The sequence below is a fragment of the Zea mays genome, chromosome 3, assembly GCF_902167145.1.
Source record: "Zea mays cultivar B73 chromosome 3, Zm-B73-REFERENCE-NAM-5.0, whole genome shotgun sequence".
Classification (NCBI taxonomy): domain Eukaryota; kingdom Viridiplantae; phylum Streptophyta; class Magnoliopsida; order Poales; family Poaceae; genus Zea; species Zea mays.
Genome location: NC_050098.1, coordinates 236,184,494 through 236,202,696, shown reverse-complemented (window position 1 = coordinate 236,202,696; position 18,203 = coordinate 236,184,494). Strand labels below are relative to the sequence as shown.

The 18,203-nt window shown below is 43.4% G+C and overlaps 2 protein-coding genes and 1 long non-coding RNA gene across 3 annotated transcripts; 1 reads left to right on the top strand and 2 right to left on the bottom strand.

Moving 5' to 3' along the window:
• Nucleotides 1–9,802: 9,802 nt before the first annotated feature.
• LOC100194265 (40S ribosomal protein S16) lies at nucleotides 9,803–10,548 on the bottom strand. Its single transcript, NM_001310510.1, has one exon. The coding sequence runs from the start codon at nucleotides 10,474–10,476 to the stop codon at nucleotides 10,027–10,029; it is 450 nt and encodes a 149-aa protein (NP_001297439.1). The 5' UTR covers nucleotides 10,477–10,548; the 3' UTR covers nucleotides 9,803–10,026.
• A 324-nt stretch (nucleotides 10,549–10,872) lies between these two features.
• LOC100381540 (uncharacterized) lies at nucleotides 10,873–13,712 on the top strand. Its single transcript, NR_157302.1, has one exon. It is a non-coding gene; the product is annotated as an uncharacterized lncRNA (long non-coding RNA).
• Nucleotides 13,713–14,422: 710 nt separating this feature from the next.
• On the bottom strand, nucleotides 14,423–17,834 carry LOC103651673 (probable arabinosyltransferase ARAD1). Its single transcript, XM_008677382.3, has 2 exons — nucleotides 16,735–17,834; nucleotides 14,423–15,265 (listed from the first exon to the last, which is right to left on the bottom strand). Exons 1-2 carry the CDS (start codon nucleotides 17,659–17,661, stop codon nucleotides 14,753–14,755), a joined length of 1,440 nt encoding a protein of 479 aa, XP_008675604.1. The 5' UTR covers nucleotides 17,662–17,834; the 3' UTR covers nucleotides 14,423–14,752.
• Between the last annotated feature and the right edge of the window lie 369 nt (nucleotides 17,835–18,203).

Below are 18,203 nucleotides of genomic sequence, written 5' to 3'. Positions count from 1 at the left end.
TCTCAAATTACCTTATGCTGGTGGTAGTGGGCCTAACAAATCTAGGCCCCATCTTTGCAACGACCAAGTAGGTTGTATTAGCTGGGTGAGAGATGAAGGTTGTTTCTGGTCTTTTGCACATTTTTGACAATTTTCACATTTCTGAACTAGCTCTGCTGCATTCGAAGCTGCCTTCAGCCAGTAAAATCCTTGTCTAAACACTTTTTCCCCAGCAAGGACCTTGACCCAATATGAGATCCTTAGAGACCTGCATGTATTTCCTTAATTAATTCAATACCTTCAGCTCTTGATAAACACTTGAGGAGTGGAGAATAGATTCCTTGTTTATATAATTCCCCTTCTATTATCACATACGGTCTTGTCCTTGATTCCATTCTCTTATTATAAGTTTCGTCATCCAAAAGACAATTATCTTGGAGGAAAGATATAATTTCAGTCCTCCAATCTTCACTATGTATTGGGGAAATTGCAAGCACTGCTCTCTCCATGAGTTCAACCGAAGGTGCCTTTATTGTTTCAAAAAATACTTCCGAAGGTAGAGGGAGCCCCTGTGCTGCTGACTTGGCTAGCAGATCTGCATGCTCATTTTCTCCTCTTGGAATGTTCTTGACAGAAAAACCTTCGAAAGACGCCTCCAACCTTCGAACTGTATCCAGATATTTTTCAAGCTTCGGGTCTCTTGCCTTGCTACTTTTGTATATATGGCCAGAAATGACTTGAGAATCAGTTTTCAGGATGACCCTTCTTATTCCCATTGCCCTTAACTTTCGAAGCCCCAATAGAAGTGCTTCGTATTCAACAATATTATTTGTACAACTAAAGTCAAGTCTTGCTGCATAATATGTTTTAACTTTTCAAGGTGCAATTAGGACAGCAGCTGCTGCTGCACCGAAGGTTCCCCAGGAACCATCGCAGAACACAGTCCAAGCTTCGGTGTCTTTATTGATTTCTTCTTCCTGAGCCCCTGTCATCCAATCAGCGATGAAGTCTGCTAACGGCTGAGACTGAATTGAGGATCTATGCACATAATCAATACTGAACTTGTTAAGCTCTGCAACTCATTTTCCAATCCTTCCGGTAGCTTCTCTGTTCCTCATTATGTCCTTCAGAGGCTGTGACGAAGGAACAATTATGTGATATGCTTGCAAATAATGCTGAAGCTTCCTGGAGGCCATTAATACAGCATCAACACCTTCTCCAATTCTGTATAATTTTTCTTTGATAAACTTAAGACTTCGGAGACGAAGTATACTGGAGCCTGTTTTTTGAGCTGGTCATCTAGCTTCTCCTGTACAAGAGCCGCACTAACTGTAGAGTGCGAAGCTGCCACATATAAGAGTAATGGAGCTCCTGGCGAAGGTGGAGTTAGTGCTGTTAGATCGATCAAGTATTGCTTCAACTCTTCGTAAGCTTTTTGCTAAGGCGGACCCCATTAAAAAACTTCGGCTGACTTTAGTATTTTAAAAAATGGCAAATTTCTTTCTGCTGATCTGGATATGAATCTGTTTAATGATGCTAGTGTACCTGCTAGCCGTTGAGCCCCTTTCTTTGTGCTCGGCGGTTCTATCCGAAGAAGAGCTTCAATCTTGCTTGGGTTGGCTTCAATTCCCTTCGTTGATACTAGACAGCCAAGGAACTTGCCCTTCTTCACCCCAAAAACACACTTTTCTGGATTTAACTTTAGGCCAGCTTGCCTGATATTGGCAAATGTCTCTTACAAATCAGCAATGTGATTTTCTTGCTTCGTGCTTTTTACTATGATATCATCAACATATGTTAGTACATTCCTGCCTATTTGAGAATGAAGGACCTTGGCTATCATTCTGCTGAAGCTTCCTCCAGTATTTTTAAGCCCCTCAGGCATCCGAAGATAGCAATATGTGCCACTGGGGTTATAAAGCTAGTCTTCGGCTCATCTTCCTTCTTCATCCAAATTTGGTGGTAGCCTGAGTAATAGTCCAGTAGACTCATGAGCTCTGAAGAAGCTGCTGAATCTACTAGAGAGTCTATTATTGGCAATGGGAACTCGTCCTTTGGACAAGCCTTGTTGAGATATGTAAAATCAATGCACATTCTCCATTTGCCGTTGGCCTTCTTCACCATAACAATGTTGGCTAGCCATTCTGGGTATTTCACCTCTCTGATAACACCAGCACTAAGAAGTCTCTTCACTTCATTCCGAGCACCTTCAGCTTTATCTTCAGACATTTTCCGAAGCCTTTGTTTTCTTGGCCTGAATGATGGATCCACATTGAGTGAATGTTCAATGACATCTTTGTTGACACCACAGAGATCATTAGCTGACCAAGCAAAGACATCTTTGTTGTCGAATAAAAATCTTAGCAAAGTCTTCTCTTGCTCTTCGGATAGCTGAGACCCCAGCAGCACCCTTTGTTCTGCTATGTCTTCACATAAGAGCATAGGCTTCGGCCGATCTGCCGAAGCAGCCTTCTCTCTTTTGTATTTATACTCCTGACAGGCTTCGACTCCATCTATATTATGAATTGCCTTTGAATCTGTCCAGTTTTCTTCGGCCCTTTTGATAGCTTCTTGACTTCCATGAACAGCAATGGGCCCTTGTTCTGAAGGTATCTTCATGCATAAATATGTTGGATGAAGTATTGCTTCGAAAGCATTAAGTGTCCCTCGACCAATGATTGCATTATAAGGGTACTCCATGTCAACAATGTCAAAGACAACTTGTTCAGTCCTTGTGTTGTGGATGAAGCTAAAGGTCACTGGCATTGTGATTTTGCCGAGTGCTACAATCTGCCTTCCTCCGAAGCCACAAAGAGGGTGTGTAGCATCATGAATCTTGTCTTCTGGCTCTTGCATCTGTCTGAAGGCCTTAGCAAATACGATATCGGCTGCACTGCCTGTATCAACCAGAACATTATGGATCAGAAATCCCTTGATGACACAAGATATGACCATAGCATCATTGTGAGGGTAATCTTTGAGCTGAAGGTCCTCCTGGGAGAAGGTGATTGGGATGTGGGACCATTTTGACTTGATGAAGGGTCCCTGCACCCCAACATGTTTCACCCTTCTATGTGCTTCCTTCTTCTGCTTCTTGTTAGCCGACTCTGAACTTGAGCCGCCTGTTATCGGGAGCACCAGCTTCGTAGCCGAAGGTGCTACGACTTGGTTGTTGAACGAAGCCATCAGCTCAAGAGTGGAAGTGAGTTCACCGGAGGTGGGCGCCAATGTTGGGGACTTGTTCTCAAATGCTATGAATAAAGAACAAGGAAACATAGAAAGAAGTTAATGGTTAATGTCCTTCGTCCTTCGAAGCATTATTTCCCTTAGGATATAACGATCTTCGGACGAAGGTCATGAAGGACATACCTTCATCATCACAATTTACATTGATGAAAGGAGAAGCATATGAAACATGAGAGGTAAACATGAATAATCATATAACATTATTTACATGTCCCTATTATATAATCATGGATAAATAAGAATAATATTGAATTACATTTGTACCTTCGGCTTGACAGAAGGCAAAAGTACAAGCATGACGTGCGAGCGAGTACAAGTCAGCGTGAGTAGTACAGGGATATTGTTCACCTATTTATAGGCACGGGACGCAGCCCGGTCAAAATTACATTTATGTCCTCTACAACTAGTTACAATCATGACACAAATTATCATGGGTCGATCGGTCTTTTCCTCTTTAAGTCGGTGCAGCCCTTCGTTTCAAGGCATCTCGTTATATTGAAGCTCCATGGATGGTAGCTTCAGCATATACCCTCGCGCTATGTTTGCTTGTGTGTTGATCTTCCGAAGGTGTTTCTTCTTAAAGTACCTTCGGTGACGAAGCAGACCCCCAACAGAGGCAAACCCTCAGGGACTATGGCTACAAATTGAGCAAAGTCCCTCTCCTATGTGACAATGAGAGTGTAATCCGCATGGCAGATAATCCCATTGAACACAGCCGCACTAAACACATAGCCATTCAGTATCACTTCCTGAGGGATCACCAACAAAGGGGGGATATCCAAATTGCTTATGTTAGCACCAAAGAACAATTAGTCGATATCTTTACTAAGCCTTTAGATGAGAAAACCTTTAGCAAACTTAGGAATGAGCTAAATATTCTTGATTCTTGAAATTTTGATTGAAACATTGCACATATAGCTCATTTGTATACCTTTGATCATATCTCTTTCATGACTACGACTAATGTGTTTTCAAGTGTATTTCTATGCTAAGTCGTAGATTGAAAGGGAAATAGAGTCTTCGACGAAGACAAGGCTTCCACTCCACTCTAACGGTATCATTTACCATTCGCCGTCACTTCACATCGCTCCAAAATTGGTATAATCCTTCACTCATCTTTACTTATACCAATGGAGAGTAAGTAATAGGAGGGCTCTCAATGTCTCCGTTTTTGGCGATTAATACCAAAGGGGGAGAAAATATTAAGCCCAAAGCAAAAGGATCGCACCACCAACTTTCAAAAAAATTCGAAGTGAAGATTGATTTGGTTTTTACAAAAGTTTGTTTTTCAATTGGTATCTTGTGATAAGCAATTTCTTCAATCGGTATATTTTCAAAACCCTCTTGAAAACTAAGAGGAGAATTTCATTCAGGGGGATTTTGTTTAGTCAAAGGTATAGCATTTGAAAGAGGGGGAGAAATTTCAAATCTTGAAAATGCTTCTTGCAAACTTATTCATATACCTTTGACTATTTGGAAAAGACTTTGAAAAAGAGTTTCCAAAAAGGTTTGCAAAAACAAAACAAGTGGTGCAAATGTGGTCCAAAATGTTAAATAGAAGAAACCAATCCATTCATATATAGTGAAATTACAAATTGGTTTAATTCCAAGTAACCTATGCACTTACATTATGCAAACTAGTTCATTTCTGCACTTATATATTTGCTTTGGTTTGTGTTGGCATCAATCACCAAAAAGGGGGAGATTGAAAGGGAAATAGGGTTAACCTTTTCTTATAATTAATGTTGGTGGTTGAATGCCCAACACAAATATTGGACTAACTAGCTTGCTCTAGATTATATGTTTTCTACAGGTGCATAAAGGTTCAACACAAACCAATAAAAGATTAAAGTTAGGGATCAAATTCAAAGGAGCAAAGAAACCGAGTGTGCTCTGGTCTGGCGCACCGGACTGTCCGGTGTGCCACTGGACAGTGTCCGGTGCACCAGAACCGTACAGGGCTGAACTGGCCACTCTCGGGTTTCTTCAGGCGCTCTCCGCTATAATTCACCGGACAGCCACCGGACTGTCCGGTGCACCAGCGGAGTAACGGCTACCAGCGCAACGGTCGACTGCAACAATGCCCCTGACAACGCTACAGTGCACGGCAGAAGTCGGAACAGAGGTCAGAGGCGCACCGGACACTGAACAGTGCCTGTCCGGTGTGGCACCAGACTGTCCGGTAAACTAGAGGACAAAGCCTCCAACGGTCAAAAGCTCCAGAACCCTAACGGTTGGGTGACGTGCCTGACGCACCGGACTGTCCGATGCGCCCATCGACAGCAGCCTGCCCCAACGATTGTTTGGTGGTTGAGGGCTATAAATACCCCCAACCACCACCACTCCAAGCATCCAAGAATTCTGAGTATCACATTCAATACAAGGGCTCTAGCATTCACTACTAGACACAATTCAAAAGATCAAAGCCTCTCCAAGTCCCAAATTCAACTCAAGCACTTAGTGACTTGTGAGAGAGAGATTTTGTGTTCTTTTGAGCTCTTGCCTCTTGGATTGCTTTCTTCCTTCCTCATTCTTGTTCCCAAGTGAATTGTAATCAAAGCAAGAGACACCAAGTGTGTGGTGGTCCTTGTGGGGTCTAAGTGACCCGTTTGATTAAGGAGAAAGCTCACTCGGTCTAGGTGACCGTTTAAGAGAGGGAAAGGGTTGAAATAGACCCGGTCTTTGTGACCACCTCAACGGGGACTAGGTTCTTTAGAACCGAACCTCGGTAAATTAAATCACCGTGTTCATTCGCTTTATTTCTTGGTTGATTTGTTTTCCCCTCTCTTTCGGACTCGAATTCATTTCTAACGCTAACCTCGGCTTGTAGTGTGTGCTTAAGTTTATAATTTTCAGATTCCGCCTATCCACCCCCTCTAGGCGACTTTCAGATGGCAGGCCCCATGTCAGAGGCTTACGTTAGGTGTCGCCCAACGGCTTACATCAGGCGTCCCCAGCCATGCATTGGCACCAGACTTCGGCTTGGGCAGAGAGCAGACCCGGGAACGTGTTGCGACGTGGCACTCCCAGACCTCCCCAACTAAGCAGGGCGCAGACCCGGGAACATGCGGTGACATGGCACCCTCGGACCTCCCGTGACTCGGGGTCCAGAACATGCTTGAGCAGCTCTAGACCCCATTTGTAATGATTCAGACACGTGGCGACACCGGACCTCACATGACTTAAGTTCTGGATGACACATGCGGGGTCCAGAACCACTCTTGGGGTCCAAAACCGATCTTGTAGTTAAAGAGGGTTTTTACTCCAAGGGCATGGAGCTGCTCCGGATCCCTTTGTGGGGATCCAGTGGGCCATGTGGAATTGTGGAGGTTCAGGTCCCGCCCGTGGGAACCCAGACCTACGGTCGAAGTTGTTGATTATTCCCTTCTATGGGATTTGTGGCGATGCCGATCCAACCTAGGAAACGAGCCCAACTAGACCGAAGCCACATATGGTGGGCCCAACCCTAAGTCAAGCTGGACAACCAGTAGATTCGTGGCTATATGCATCTATAGAGATCTGCCTTGACCCAGCAGGAGTGAGTACCTATGTTGCTGCCACAAGCGAAAAGTACTTTGAAATTAATTTGAAATATACAAGGATATTATCTAAAATTTGTCTCCAATTGTCGCCGTTTTAAAATACAAACTGTTTTGACTTTTCTAGATGTACAAGTTTTGCTATGTGTTTGAATATGTAATGTCTAAAATGCAGTAAATAAAAGCTAAAATGTCAGATGGAGAAGGGAGATAATATTTCTTTTTAGGGATGAATAGTGTGATGTCTCCATTATTTTATAAAAATTAAGAGCATCTCCAATAGATTCTTAAAACCCCGTCCCAATTCTTATTTTAGGGAAAATGTGAAAAAACGAGTCCAAAAGTTACATATATAGCACCCCAAAATCCTGTAGGCGAAAAGTATCCCGTTCACGGCGCGAAGTTTCGCTACCGCTCGAGCTCCCAATCGAGGCATGGTTTTCGATTTGCACGTGTCTATCCCTCTGCGATCCGACTGAGCGCGGTGGGTCCTCGCGTCAAGGCAGCAGTTGCCCCCGCGTGGGTGGTGTAGCCGCTACATGCCGCTTGGTGGTGCTACCGCTGCTTGATGGACGGTAGTGGGTTTTCCCATTTTTTCCTTAGGCTGTTCATCTAGGTGCTGCTGCGTGGTGGTGCCGGGGAGATGACTGTATATACTGTATTGTGGGTCCTGTTGAATACATTTTAGAGAATATATTAGTTGTTGGAGTGTTAAGATTTTTTTGGAATTCAGAGATTTAGGGAGATCCCAAATCCACGGAGATATGTTTTGGGGACCACTTGAGGATGCTCTAAGAAAGGATGTTCTTTTAGGGCTACGTGCTATTTTAGAAAATTAAATCCCCTTGAGGATCAGAGGATTTAAGTTTTCAAACTATCTTAAAGGCTAGTTTGGAAACACAAATTACCTTAAGATCTTCTCATTTTCCAAGGTAAGCAATCTCATTTGATAAAACATTTAGTTATATGGAGGGGATTTTCTCTCCCTGTATTTAATCTCCTTGCTCCCAAACTAGTTCTAAAAAGTTCAGATATGATCTTCAATCTTCACTTGTGCATAAAAATAGTCTTCTCCTTGTTCGCTTAGCTTTAATCTGTACCAACTTCTACTGCTTGCACAATATTTTACCTCTATAGATTACAGCTGCAGATCGACTTACTTTAATCGAAACGAACATCCTAATGACAATTAGCCTGAATGACACTTTGATCAGAGATTCAAAAAACGGATACGTTTTTTTAGAAGTAACTCATTTTAGAAAGCGGTGGATTCGAGCTTACGTTTTTTAGGTACTACTGATTTTAGAAATCAGGTTGTAAAGGTAAACCGTTTGGAGGAATTAAAATTACAGTTTGCTCTGTCCACTACGGTGGAAAAGTCGAAACAACTTCTCTGCAAAAGCTGGTTTACTTTCTCGATCCGCGATCACCGAATATGGATTTTTTTTTTCATTTTCGCTACTAACCAAGAAACAGATTTCAGCGCAGTTTTAAATGGATTTCGATTCAAAATATAAAAATACAAAAATCAAATTTTAGTCAACAAAACAAAATTCGGATGATTACAACGAATTTATGAACCCTAGACAGGAGCACTCGTAAATTGCAGACAACAAAACTAAGGTCATGTTTGAATGCACAAGAGATAATAATTACTTTACTAAAATTAGCTAATAGTTACAATTTACCTAAATAGTTAGCTATCTATCCTATTTGTTAGCCAGCGAATTTCAGCTACAGTGCATTCAAAGAGACCTTAATGCCAAGCTAATAGTTAGGTTGCTAGAATTATCTAGCTACCTATTTGCTAATTGTTAAAAGTAGCTAATAGCTAACCAATTAGCAAGGCTATTTAGATGACTGCAGCTAATTATAAGCTTTAGTGCATTCAAACAGGGTCTAAGTCAAGAATAACTTTAGACAGTATATCCACAAGATAAACTGGTTCAGCTTAAAATGGTGGGGTGCAACTCAACATGATGTCATCTTTGTGCTCATAAGCCAGCTTTATATACAACAAGCATAATGAGCAACCAGACAATAACACATTAAACCAAGCAGTGCATAATTCCAAAGTCAAAGGAAAAACAGAGACCACAATGCTCAATCTCCGACATGGAAGAACAATGGACCCTCTAGCAAGTTCATCACTAGGTAATGCATGAACTCAAGTCCCAAGGAATGAAACATGATTAGTTGACAGAATCCCATGTCAACTATCTGGCCAAGCAAAAGATACAGCAATGCAGCCATTTTGCCCATCTCAGTAACAATGTTCCACAGATATGTTACAACTAAAGCTTCGCACAATTTTCCGCATCATGCATGATACAGCAAGATTAGATCACATTTGATCCACCAAAATCCTAAACAGCAAATCATAATCATATAAGATACACCAAAATCCTAAACACGATAAGACATATTATTTGTCACAATATAGCAAAGCAAACTAAGGAAAGGTGCATGACCAATTAGACTGTAACCATTTGGCAAATCAGAACATTGACACTTTACCAATTATTTACTCTCCATTTTCACTGCCGCTAACAACCATGAGAGCCAGAAATCAAGCAGCAAAAACAAAAGACAGGATTAAAAGAAATGGAAAATCCTACAAACTAAGGCTACATAGGTACAGATTCCTAAACAGTTAATACTGTAATACAGGTGGACTAGTGAAGGATTAACATTTCTACCTAGATCCTACTTGATCGAAATATGACTTAAACTAAGAAATTCTTAGTTTAAAACAAACACTCATGCATGCTGTCCGTCCATCCATAAAACACAAATAAACAAGAATTTAAATTGCCAATCATGCCATCAAAGTATTGTGAAGTCGTGTCAACAAATCAAGTCAGCTAAACACAAACTACTAATCATCACAATATGGGTGTAGGAAAAATACGTGCTGCAAAACTGAATAGCAACAACCAGTACATATCATAAATTTATGACAAACATATCATAAATTCATTAACACAAGTAACAAGCTGAAACAACATCTAGATATAGAACCACATAACTTCAGAGATAGTCTTCAAAATCTCTCATATTTCAATGCCAAAGGCGTCCGACACAAGGCTTAAAAAGTCCAAATATGAAGGTACAACAGCACAAGTTGAAGGTAAAACAGCATCTAGTTATAGAACCACATAAGTAGCTCCGATGATAGAAAATTAAGCCACGGGTACAGGCATCGAACTGGCAAGTTGGGACAACACAGGCATCGGTACGGCAAGCGCGGGCAGCCGAGCGCTCAACGGTAGGACTTCTGGAACCTGGCGCGGGCGCCGCGACCACCGAACTTCTTCGGCTCGCAGCGCCTGGGGTCGGCGACGAGAAGGGTGCGGTCGTACCGGGTGAAGATGTCCTTGACCTCCTTCTTGGCGGCCTCGTCGACGTACTTCTGGTAGTAGGCGACGAGCCCCTTGGCGACGGCCTGGCGAATGGCGTAGATCTGCGACGTCTTCCCGCCGCCTCGGACGCGGATCCTCATGTCGATGTCCTTGAACCTGGAGCGCCCCGCCAGCAGGATGGGCTCGAAGGCCTTGAGGCGGAGCATCTCCGGCCTGATGAGCTCAATCGGGACGCCGTTCACCTTGATCAGCCCGCGCCCCGGCTTGGTGTAGGCGACGGCCACAGCCGTCTTCTTGCGGCCGAAGCACTGGACCGTGCCGGGGGTCGGGCGCTGGAGCACGGTAGACATGTTTGCGACCTTGCGGGGATCGCAGAGGCGGCGGCGGCGAAGGCGGGCTTCGGTTGCGGTGGCTTGCGAAGATGGCGGCGTATAGAGCGGACAGACAGGAGGGGAACGCTTTTATAGCTTGGATTGGGAGAGTTAGGGTTTTACGATTGTCGGATCGGCGCCGCTCAGAGAATGACATGTGGGGCCGAAAGGTCTGGTTTATGGTGTCTGGGCCTGTGTTGTTGTTGTTGAGGCCCAATTGTATGGTGAGAACCTATTGTGCTCGGCCATAGAAGGAAGGAAAAACTGGTGACTTGTGAGGCCCAAGTGTTCGTCGCTGTGATAAAAGGCCACGGGTGAAGGGCGAATAAGCTAGGGTTTCGGCCCTCACGAACACTACTTGATCTTATCCGAGCGCGCCGTCCGGCTGCGCCGCGGCGGCCGGAGCCGGCTCCTCCTTGGCCGTGTCGCCCCCGCCGACCTCCAAGGGTCATTGGGTTGGTGGCGCGGTTTGTTGGAAAGAGGCGGCGCTGGCACCCGCGGTTGCTGCCGGCGACGAGCGATGACGACTGCCCGCGGTCGGAGCGCGCGCGATGATGGCCGCGCGGGTTCACCCCAAAACAACAAACAATTCGCGATGCTCTGCTTTCCTTTCATTTGTTCTTTTCGAAAAATTAGAAGTATTTTTTAATAAAAAAGATATCTGTTGTTTGTTGAATGGCTCTGTCTTCTGTTTGTGCATAATCGTTTTCTTAGTGGGGTCTAATTCTATATCACATCATTGTCTTGATTTACGTGGCTCTGTTATTGCGGGTGCAGGCGTGCAGCTCTGTTATAAGGGCTATTAATATGGTGCTGCATAAATATTTTACTGATGTAAACATCTTCTGTCATTAAATTATCTGTTTCAGTATCAATAGTCATTGCCCTTGCTCGATAAGTTTAGCTTCTACAATCTGTTGCAATCTTCTGCCTATTTGAAATTAATTCATACTGTTGCATTGTTAGTTAACCTCATGGCTAAACATTTAGAATGCACTTGTCACCATATGTATTGCGTATTTGCACAATGTATGTTATTTGGCTGCTTTTGCTCATATTAGGTGCTACACTGGCATCAATCAACTAATGGTTCCGTTAGATATCATCGAAAAAGCAGCTAATAGCTTTTTATTAGCAGGGCTATAAGCTAATAAGTTTGATTATCTTTGTATTCTTAGTTAGTGGGATTTAACTTAGCCAACCTTTTATTTATTTTGAGTTATTAGTTATGGATCTAAACAGCCCCTAAAGGAACTCGGCCTTCCTTAACAAGTTGACATGATTATCCACGTTCCGTGATCATGAGGACGATATGATAAACAAGCTTTGGTCCAGTGTTCATTCTGCATGCGTCTGGCATTAATATGGCATTGAGCCCCACCCTCTATTTTGGATTAGCGAGATGTAAGTTTTGGTGCAGTGTGGAACTTTATTTCTGGCTCAATGGCAATTGCATAGTGCCTTTTGGATGAACAGGTCCCTAGCATGTACTACCTTATTATTACTGTGAGCTGATATTGTGTTTTTAGCTAATCATTAAGGTTGGGATGTTTTCATACATATTCCATCTCTACTGATCATTCATTTGCTGCAGCTTTTGTGATTCTTAAGATGGAGCTCAGAATTGCTTATTTAACCACCTTGGCTTATAACATGTCCATTAGGCTTTAAGTTTAACCTGATGACATGTCATAATCTGGGCGCTAAACTCATGTGCATGAGATATATTCTTTTGTGCACAATCGTTTTCTTAGTGGCTGTCTGATTCTATATCACCTTTGCGTCATTGACTTGTTTTATGTGGCTCTGTTATTGCGGGTGCAGCTCTGTTATAAGGGCTATTAATAAAGTGGTGGTTGTTAAACTATGTCCTGCATGTAGTAGAGACTGTGAGCTGATATTATGTTTTCAGCTAATCATTAAGGATGGGAAATTTTCATAAATATTCCTTCTCTACTGATTATTCACTTGCTGCAGCTTTTGTGATCCTTAAGATGGAACAGATAATTGCTTATTTAACCACGTTGGCTTCTAACGTGTCCGTTAGGCTTTAAGTTTAACCTGATGACATGCCATATATTTGGGACTTTTTAGTTGCCCCTATGGCTTATATGCTGTGCCTGTGGGATGAACACGTCCCAACATTCACTTCATTTTTTCACTTTGTCAGCTAATAGCCATACATGTTTAGCTGATTGTTAAGACCAGGAAATGCACGCTTTTCATACTGTGTTGTATATGCTCTGCTCGCCTGCTCGAACATATCTTGTTTTGAGAGTAAATACGTTGCCCCGATGGTGGCAATGGTGCCTGTGGGATGAGCAGGTCTCGATGTTTGCCACCATTTAGCTCAGTTGTTGTTATTCCATAAACCATTTGTTGGTCATTCACGAATTGGAAAAGTTAAGTGTATATTTTGTAGCCTTCTGTTTTACCAGTTTTATACCATGAATGTGATTTCGTGGTGGCTGATTTGTTTGCTCGTGTTTCTCTTCAGTTAAGATGTGTTTTTCTTTAATGAAGAGGTGAATCACCTCCTAGCCTAGTGTTTTTCGTGTTTCTTCTATGCATCAGCAGCAAGCTTGTGCTTGGCTTAAAGCTACAGGAGGATAATATGCTGAACTTTTGGCCTTGGTAATGTTGTATGTTTACACAAATATCCTGGCAGGTGCCTTGGTGCTGCTGTGATTCTGATGCTACTCGACTTGTGGATTTCAATGAAGCCGAAAGATGTTGCTGTTGCTGCCTTGCAGAATGGTGTGATGGTGTCTAGGCACGACTCTATGTATTTTAATGGTGTGTTTGGTTGGACATACAAGGAAGGATGGAAGATGGTGGACATATTTTCTATGATGTTTGGATGAGAGTTATGCAGGAGTGAGGTGAACACCAGAGCAATTTTTAGTGCCGGTGTGGTCCAAAAAAATCGAGCAGAGTGTGTCTCTCTCGTCTCATCCTATTTTGACCTCGCCGGTGTGGTCCAAAAAAAATCGAGCAGAGTGTGTCTCTCTCGTCTCATCCTATTTTGACCTCAAACGAAACACATTCTAACTCCACCAGTGAAGAAACTCTATTGTCTTGGTTAGTTAGAAGAAAAGAATGTCTGATGTGTTTCATACTCGCACCGGAGCAGACTGCTCTGTCAAAATGTTTAATGTGTACAACTTGTTTTCTGAGATGAGTTGGTAAACATGTGACCTCTTCCTTCAATAGTCAAGACCTGTGTCCTTTACCCTGACCGCACCATCCTTGGCTCCTTGCATCGTGGGAGCCTGGTGTTTGGTAGTTTGCGAGTGCTCACTCTTACTGATTTATGTTCTGTTTAGTTTATATATTTGTAACGTGATTGTTAACTGATAACGTAATAGTAATATCATGATTGTTGATACCAGTAGCAATGTAAAGCGCTACTTGTTTGGTTGGTGGTGACGACTTCGCACGCGAGCGCATCGGTTCCTCGGCTATCGATTCCGTATTCGGCTGAAAAAAAAACAGAATGTTCACCGTGAGGAAGTTATATATTCATCTAAACCGATGCGACATTGCTTGAGATCGATCACGGGTGTCTTGTGACCGAGGAGGAGGCGACTCTCCTCTTAGTCCAGTGTTCATCCAGCAAACCTGGTTCCAGACCCTCCTTACTGTCGAATTACAAGGTATGTGGCTATCTCCTGAGGACTGGTGATTCAGAACAGGTCCCCTTCCATCAAGCTCAAGGGTTCCTGATGCAGCCATCTAGTCACAAGTGTCTTCTCAGATGCCGCACCGCACCTGATGCAGCCATCATAGGCAAATTCTTGAAGAGAAGTGGTCACGCTTTGGGTCAACATTGACCTCTTATCCTAGATCTCTTCACAGCAGAGATTGAAATGATGGCTCCAGTATATGCCAGCAGTAAGATGGCAATACAATACACTGAATAAGATAAAGGCAAAATAAAATCTTCTACATGGCAGAAAAAAAATATGGTTCCATCCACAATGTTCCGAAACGGCGAAACTAAGTTTCTCTTTCATGATTACATTTTACCATACCTTACAAAACAAGCCCCTTGACTTTTGACAGTATAAGCTTCAACTGCACCAACAGATTCTAAGGTAGAAACTTTCCTAAAGATAACCTGAATATTACATTCTATCTATTTTGTACAGCTGAGAAAACATGACAGCCGAGAAAACATGACAGCCTGCGTCAGTGAAATGTGTTACATTAGATTGGCCAACAGAGACAAGATAGACACGCGCCCCTTCCTATTTTATTTTCCCCTACCAGATCTTGAAAACCTTCCAGATCTATGAACCTTCAGCTTAATTGACGGCACCTTTCTAGACAAGGACCGCCAGATCATCTGGACCGCATCATCCTTCTGGGATGGATACTGGTATTCAAAATGTCTGTCCACCTCTCTGAGCCTACTCCACATCTCTGTCCATCGTTGCTTGCTTACACCACTGAGCAGTCTCATCAGGTGACCCTTTTCGACAGCATCGGACGAGCGGACAAAGATGGAGAACTTTGAGTAATCCAGCACGTCCTCGTAAGGTAGCTCGATGTCATCGCTGATGATAACGGGGACACAGTGGCTCACTATCGCATCAAACATGCGGTTGGAAGAAGGGGTGTCCCCGGCGATGTTTAGGCAAAATTTTGATGAGTGCATTCCTTGGCTAGCTTTGCTGGCCCCATGGTCTTGGACGCTCCCAAAGGAGAAGTAAACATCCTTTTCATCTTTGAGCATATAATATAGCTCCTGTCGAATGGTTCCTCCCTGGGTATGGATGATGCCACATGTTAAATTACAAAATACCAATGGTCACTAAACGACAGAATCACTCAACATTGTAGCACGACAGTTCTTAAACAAGATTCAGTTTTTTGGTACAATAGTTTTGTTTTCATAAATACTTCATACTTTGTATAAATGAGTACACAAAATTTGCACAAACTCCATCTAGAGGTTAAAGCCTTGAAACAAGGTGATGGATGTAGATTAATCAAGAAATGGCCTTATGCATAGTCTAACCACCTATATAAAATTCTGAAAGTACAAACACCAAAACCTATATCCATTTTATTTCAGAAAAAAAACATTTGGTGATTATAAGATGATTTGACTTTTCTGGATACATAGTTATTCCTATACAGTTAGATATAGAATATGTCTAGATACCTAGTAAAATCAATGCACCTAGAAAAAAACAAAACATCTTATAAATTAGAACGGATGCAGTACTAACTACTATCAGCATAGGCTACCCAAAATTGTGGCACTTTCTAATAGTAGTAACCTGTGCTATAAAAATGTATCAACATTTGAACTCACAGTTAAAGAAATGGAACAATTATGTACTATGATGAAAAAAAATCCAACGCTTTTTGTATATCTATTTAGTATAAACCAGCTACACGTGGAATCGTGCATAGTCCCTTTTAATAAGAGACATGATCCCTACATCATTGTAGTCACTCATAAGCTAATTTCACCAAGTTCCAAATTATGCTACTCTTACTGTATAGCTTGCTGGTTCCTGATTTATATTTGACAAAGCTAGTTTCACCAAATTCCAAATTGTCCTACTCTTGCTGTACAACTTGCTGGTTCCTGATTTATACTCCCTCTGTCCCAAATTAAAATTCATTTTAACTTTTTAATGGATTCATACAATAGTTGATGTATATGTTTTGTATATATGTCTAAATTCGTTATCATCCGTTTGAATATAGACATAAAAACCAAGAGCTAAAACGGCTACTAATTTGGAACAGAGGGAGTATTTGACAAGTTTTGCTAGAAAAAGGAGCATAACACATAAGACAAATTTTTCCCCATGGTACTAGATTACTAAATACTAGTATTACTACAAGTGGAACGTTCAACGCTTGACAGTTTCATACGGAGTAGAATACTTCTCGCAGTATGGTGCTCGATACTTGACGGTTTCATAATGATTAACTCGCAGAAGCAAATGAGCAATGCTTGACAGCTTCATAATGACTAACTATCAGAATTCAGAACCAACAAAATTAGGCCCTTTTTGTTTCCTTCCAGGATTACATAATCCAGCTTATGGATTATATAACCACCTAATGATTTGCTTATGGATTATCATAATCTACGTATATAATCCACCTAATATTCTATGTTGTTTGTTTGTCTCTTAACTTATTTAAGCTAGATTATATAATCTAGAGGGTAAACACACAAGTTAATCGCCAAATTGCAGCAAGCACACTTACCTCCTTCCTGTAAATTGCTCCCCGGAAGTATAACAGGGTCGGCCGGTCATCGAACCCGGCCGAGTCATTGACGAACGTCTTGGCCATGTGCTTGTATGGCGCAATGACATCCTTCTCCAAGCTGGCCACCCTCGGTGGGTACCTCCCGAAGTCTGACAGCACGAACACTGCGGGGGACAACGCCGCCCGGGCGTGCAGCAAGCTGTTGGGGTGGTGCGCCACGATGACGTGGTCGGCTCCGCCGAACCTCCTCCATTCCGGCCGCGCCGTGAGGTACCCCACCAGCTTCTCCTGGAGTGCCTTGTCCCTGCCGACCTTCTCGGGCGGCAAGGGCCGGGAGTGGCGGTTGTAGCTGAGGGACGCGAAGAAGGGGACGAAGACGAGGTCGGCGTCGCGGGGGTCGGTGACACGCACTGCGGAGTGGCGGCCGCAGGGGGGCGATAAGGAGAAGGAGGAGGAGGAGAGGAGGTCGAGCGTGAGCCAGTACTCAACGCTGTGCTGCTGGTTGAGCCCCCCAGGGTAGCGCGGCGGCGGCAGGGAGCCGTCCGTGACGTCTGGCCAGACGGAGGCAGGGGACGGCGGGGACCAGCCGAGGAGGCCGAAGTGGAACTCGGGCGGCATGTCGTACATGAAGACCCTGACGGCGGCGGCGCGGGGATCGCATCTGACGGCGGTGGCGCCGGATGCTGAGGCGGAGGAGGAGTCGTCCGGGCGGCCGTTCTCGTCAAGAAATGAGAGCTCTTTGCCTGTGGTGGCGTTGGGTAAAGCAATGGTCACGGCCGTGGGGAAGGCGTCGGGCGGGACGGGGAGGCCGGTGTCGGCCGGCCGCCAGCGCGCGCCGACGGCGGCGAAGAGGAAGATGGTGGAGGCGACGAGGACAGTGGCCGCGGCGAGCGGGAGGAGGAGGGTGCGGCCGCGGGGTGCCATGGGGCAGCGCGGGTCATGGCTGGACTGGAGGCGGCGACGGAGGGAGGAGCATGGCCGGGTGGAGTGGCGGATCGATCCGATTCAGTTTGAGTTGCATAAAGGGAGAGGGGAGGAGAGGACGCGTGAGTCCCAGCCTCCCAGCCAAGTTCTTCTTTCTAGAATTGTTTTTTTTTATTTTTTTACAGGACCTTCTGGATCGTTTTTTTTCCCAGGTAAATCGTTCTGGAATAGTTAGTTGGCTCGCACAATGTAATCGTTTGGGCCATAAGCCCGTAAGTAACGGTGAAGGCCCAAGGAACGGAAGTATTTTAAATTTCCTTCTTGCTTTTGCAAAAATAGATTGACGGGAGAGAAAAAATGGTCTTTTACTTCCATTTTTGTAAATATATAACGCTAGCTAGTATTTCCTCTATTCTAAAACTATTTTTAAAACCTAGGATTTTTTAGTTTAATATATATCTAGATATATAATAAAAGCAATGTATTTACAAAAGCCAAAATGTCTTATAATTTTGAATAGAGGGTGTACTTAGGAAAAAATA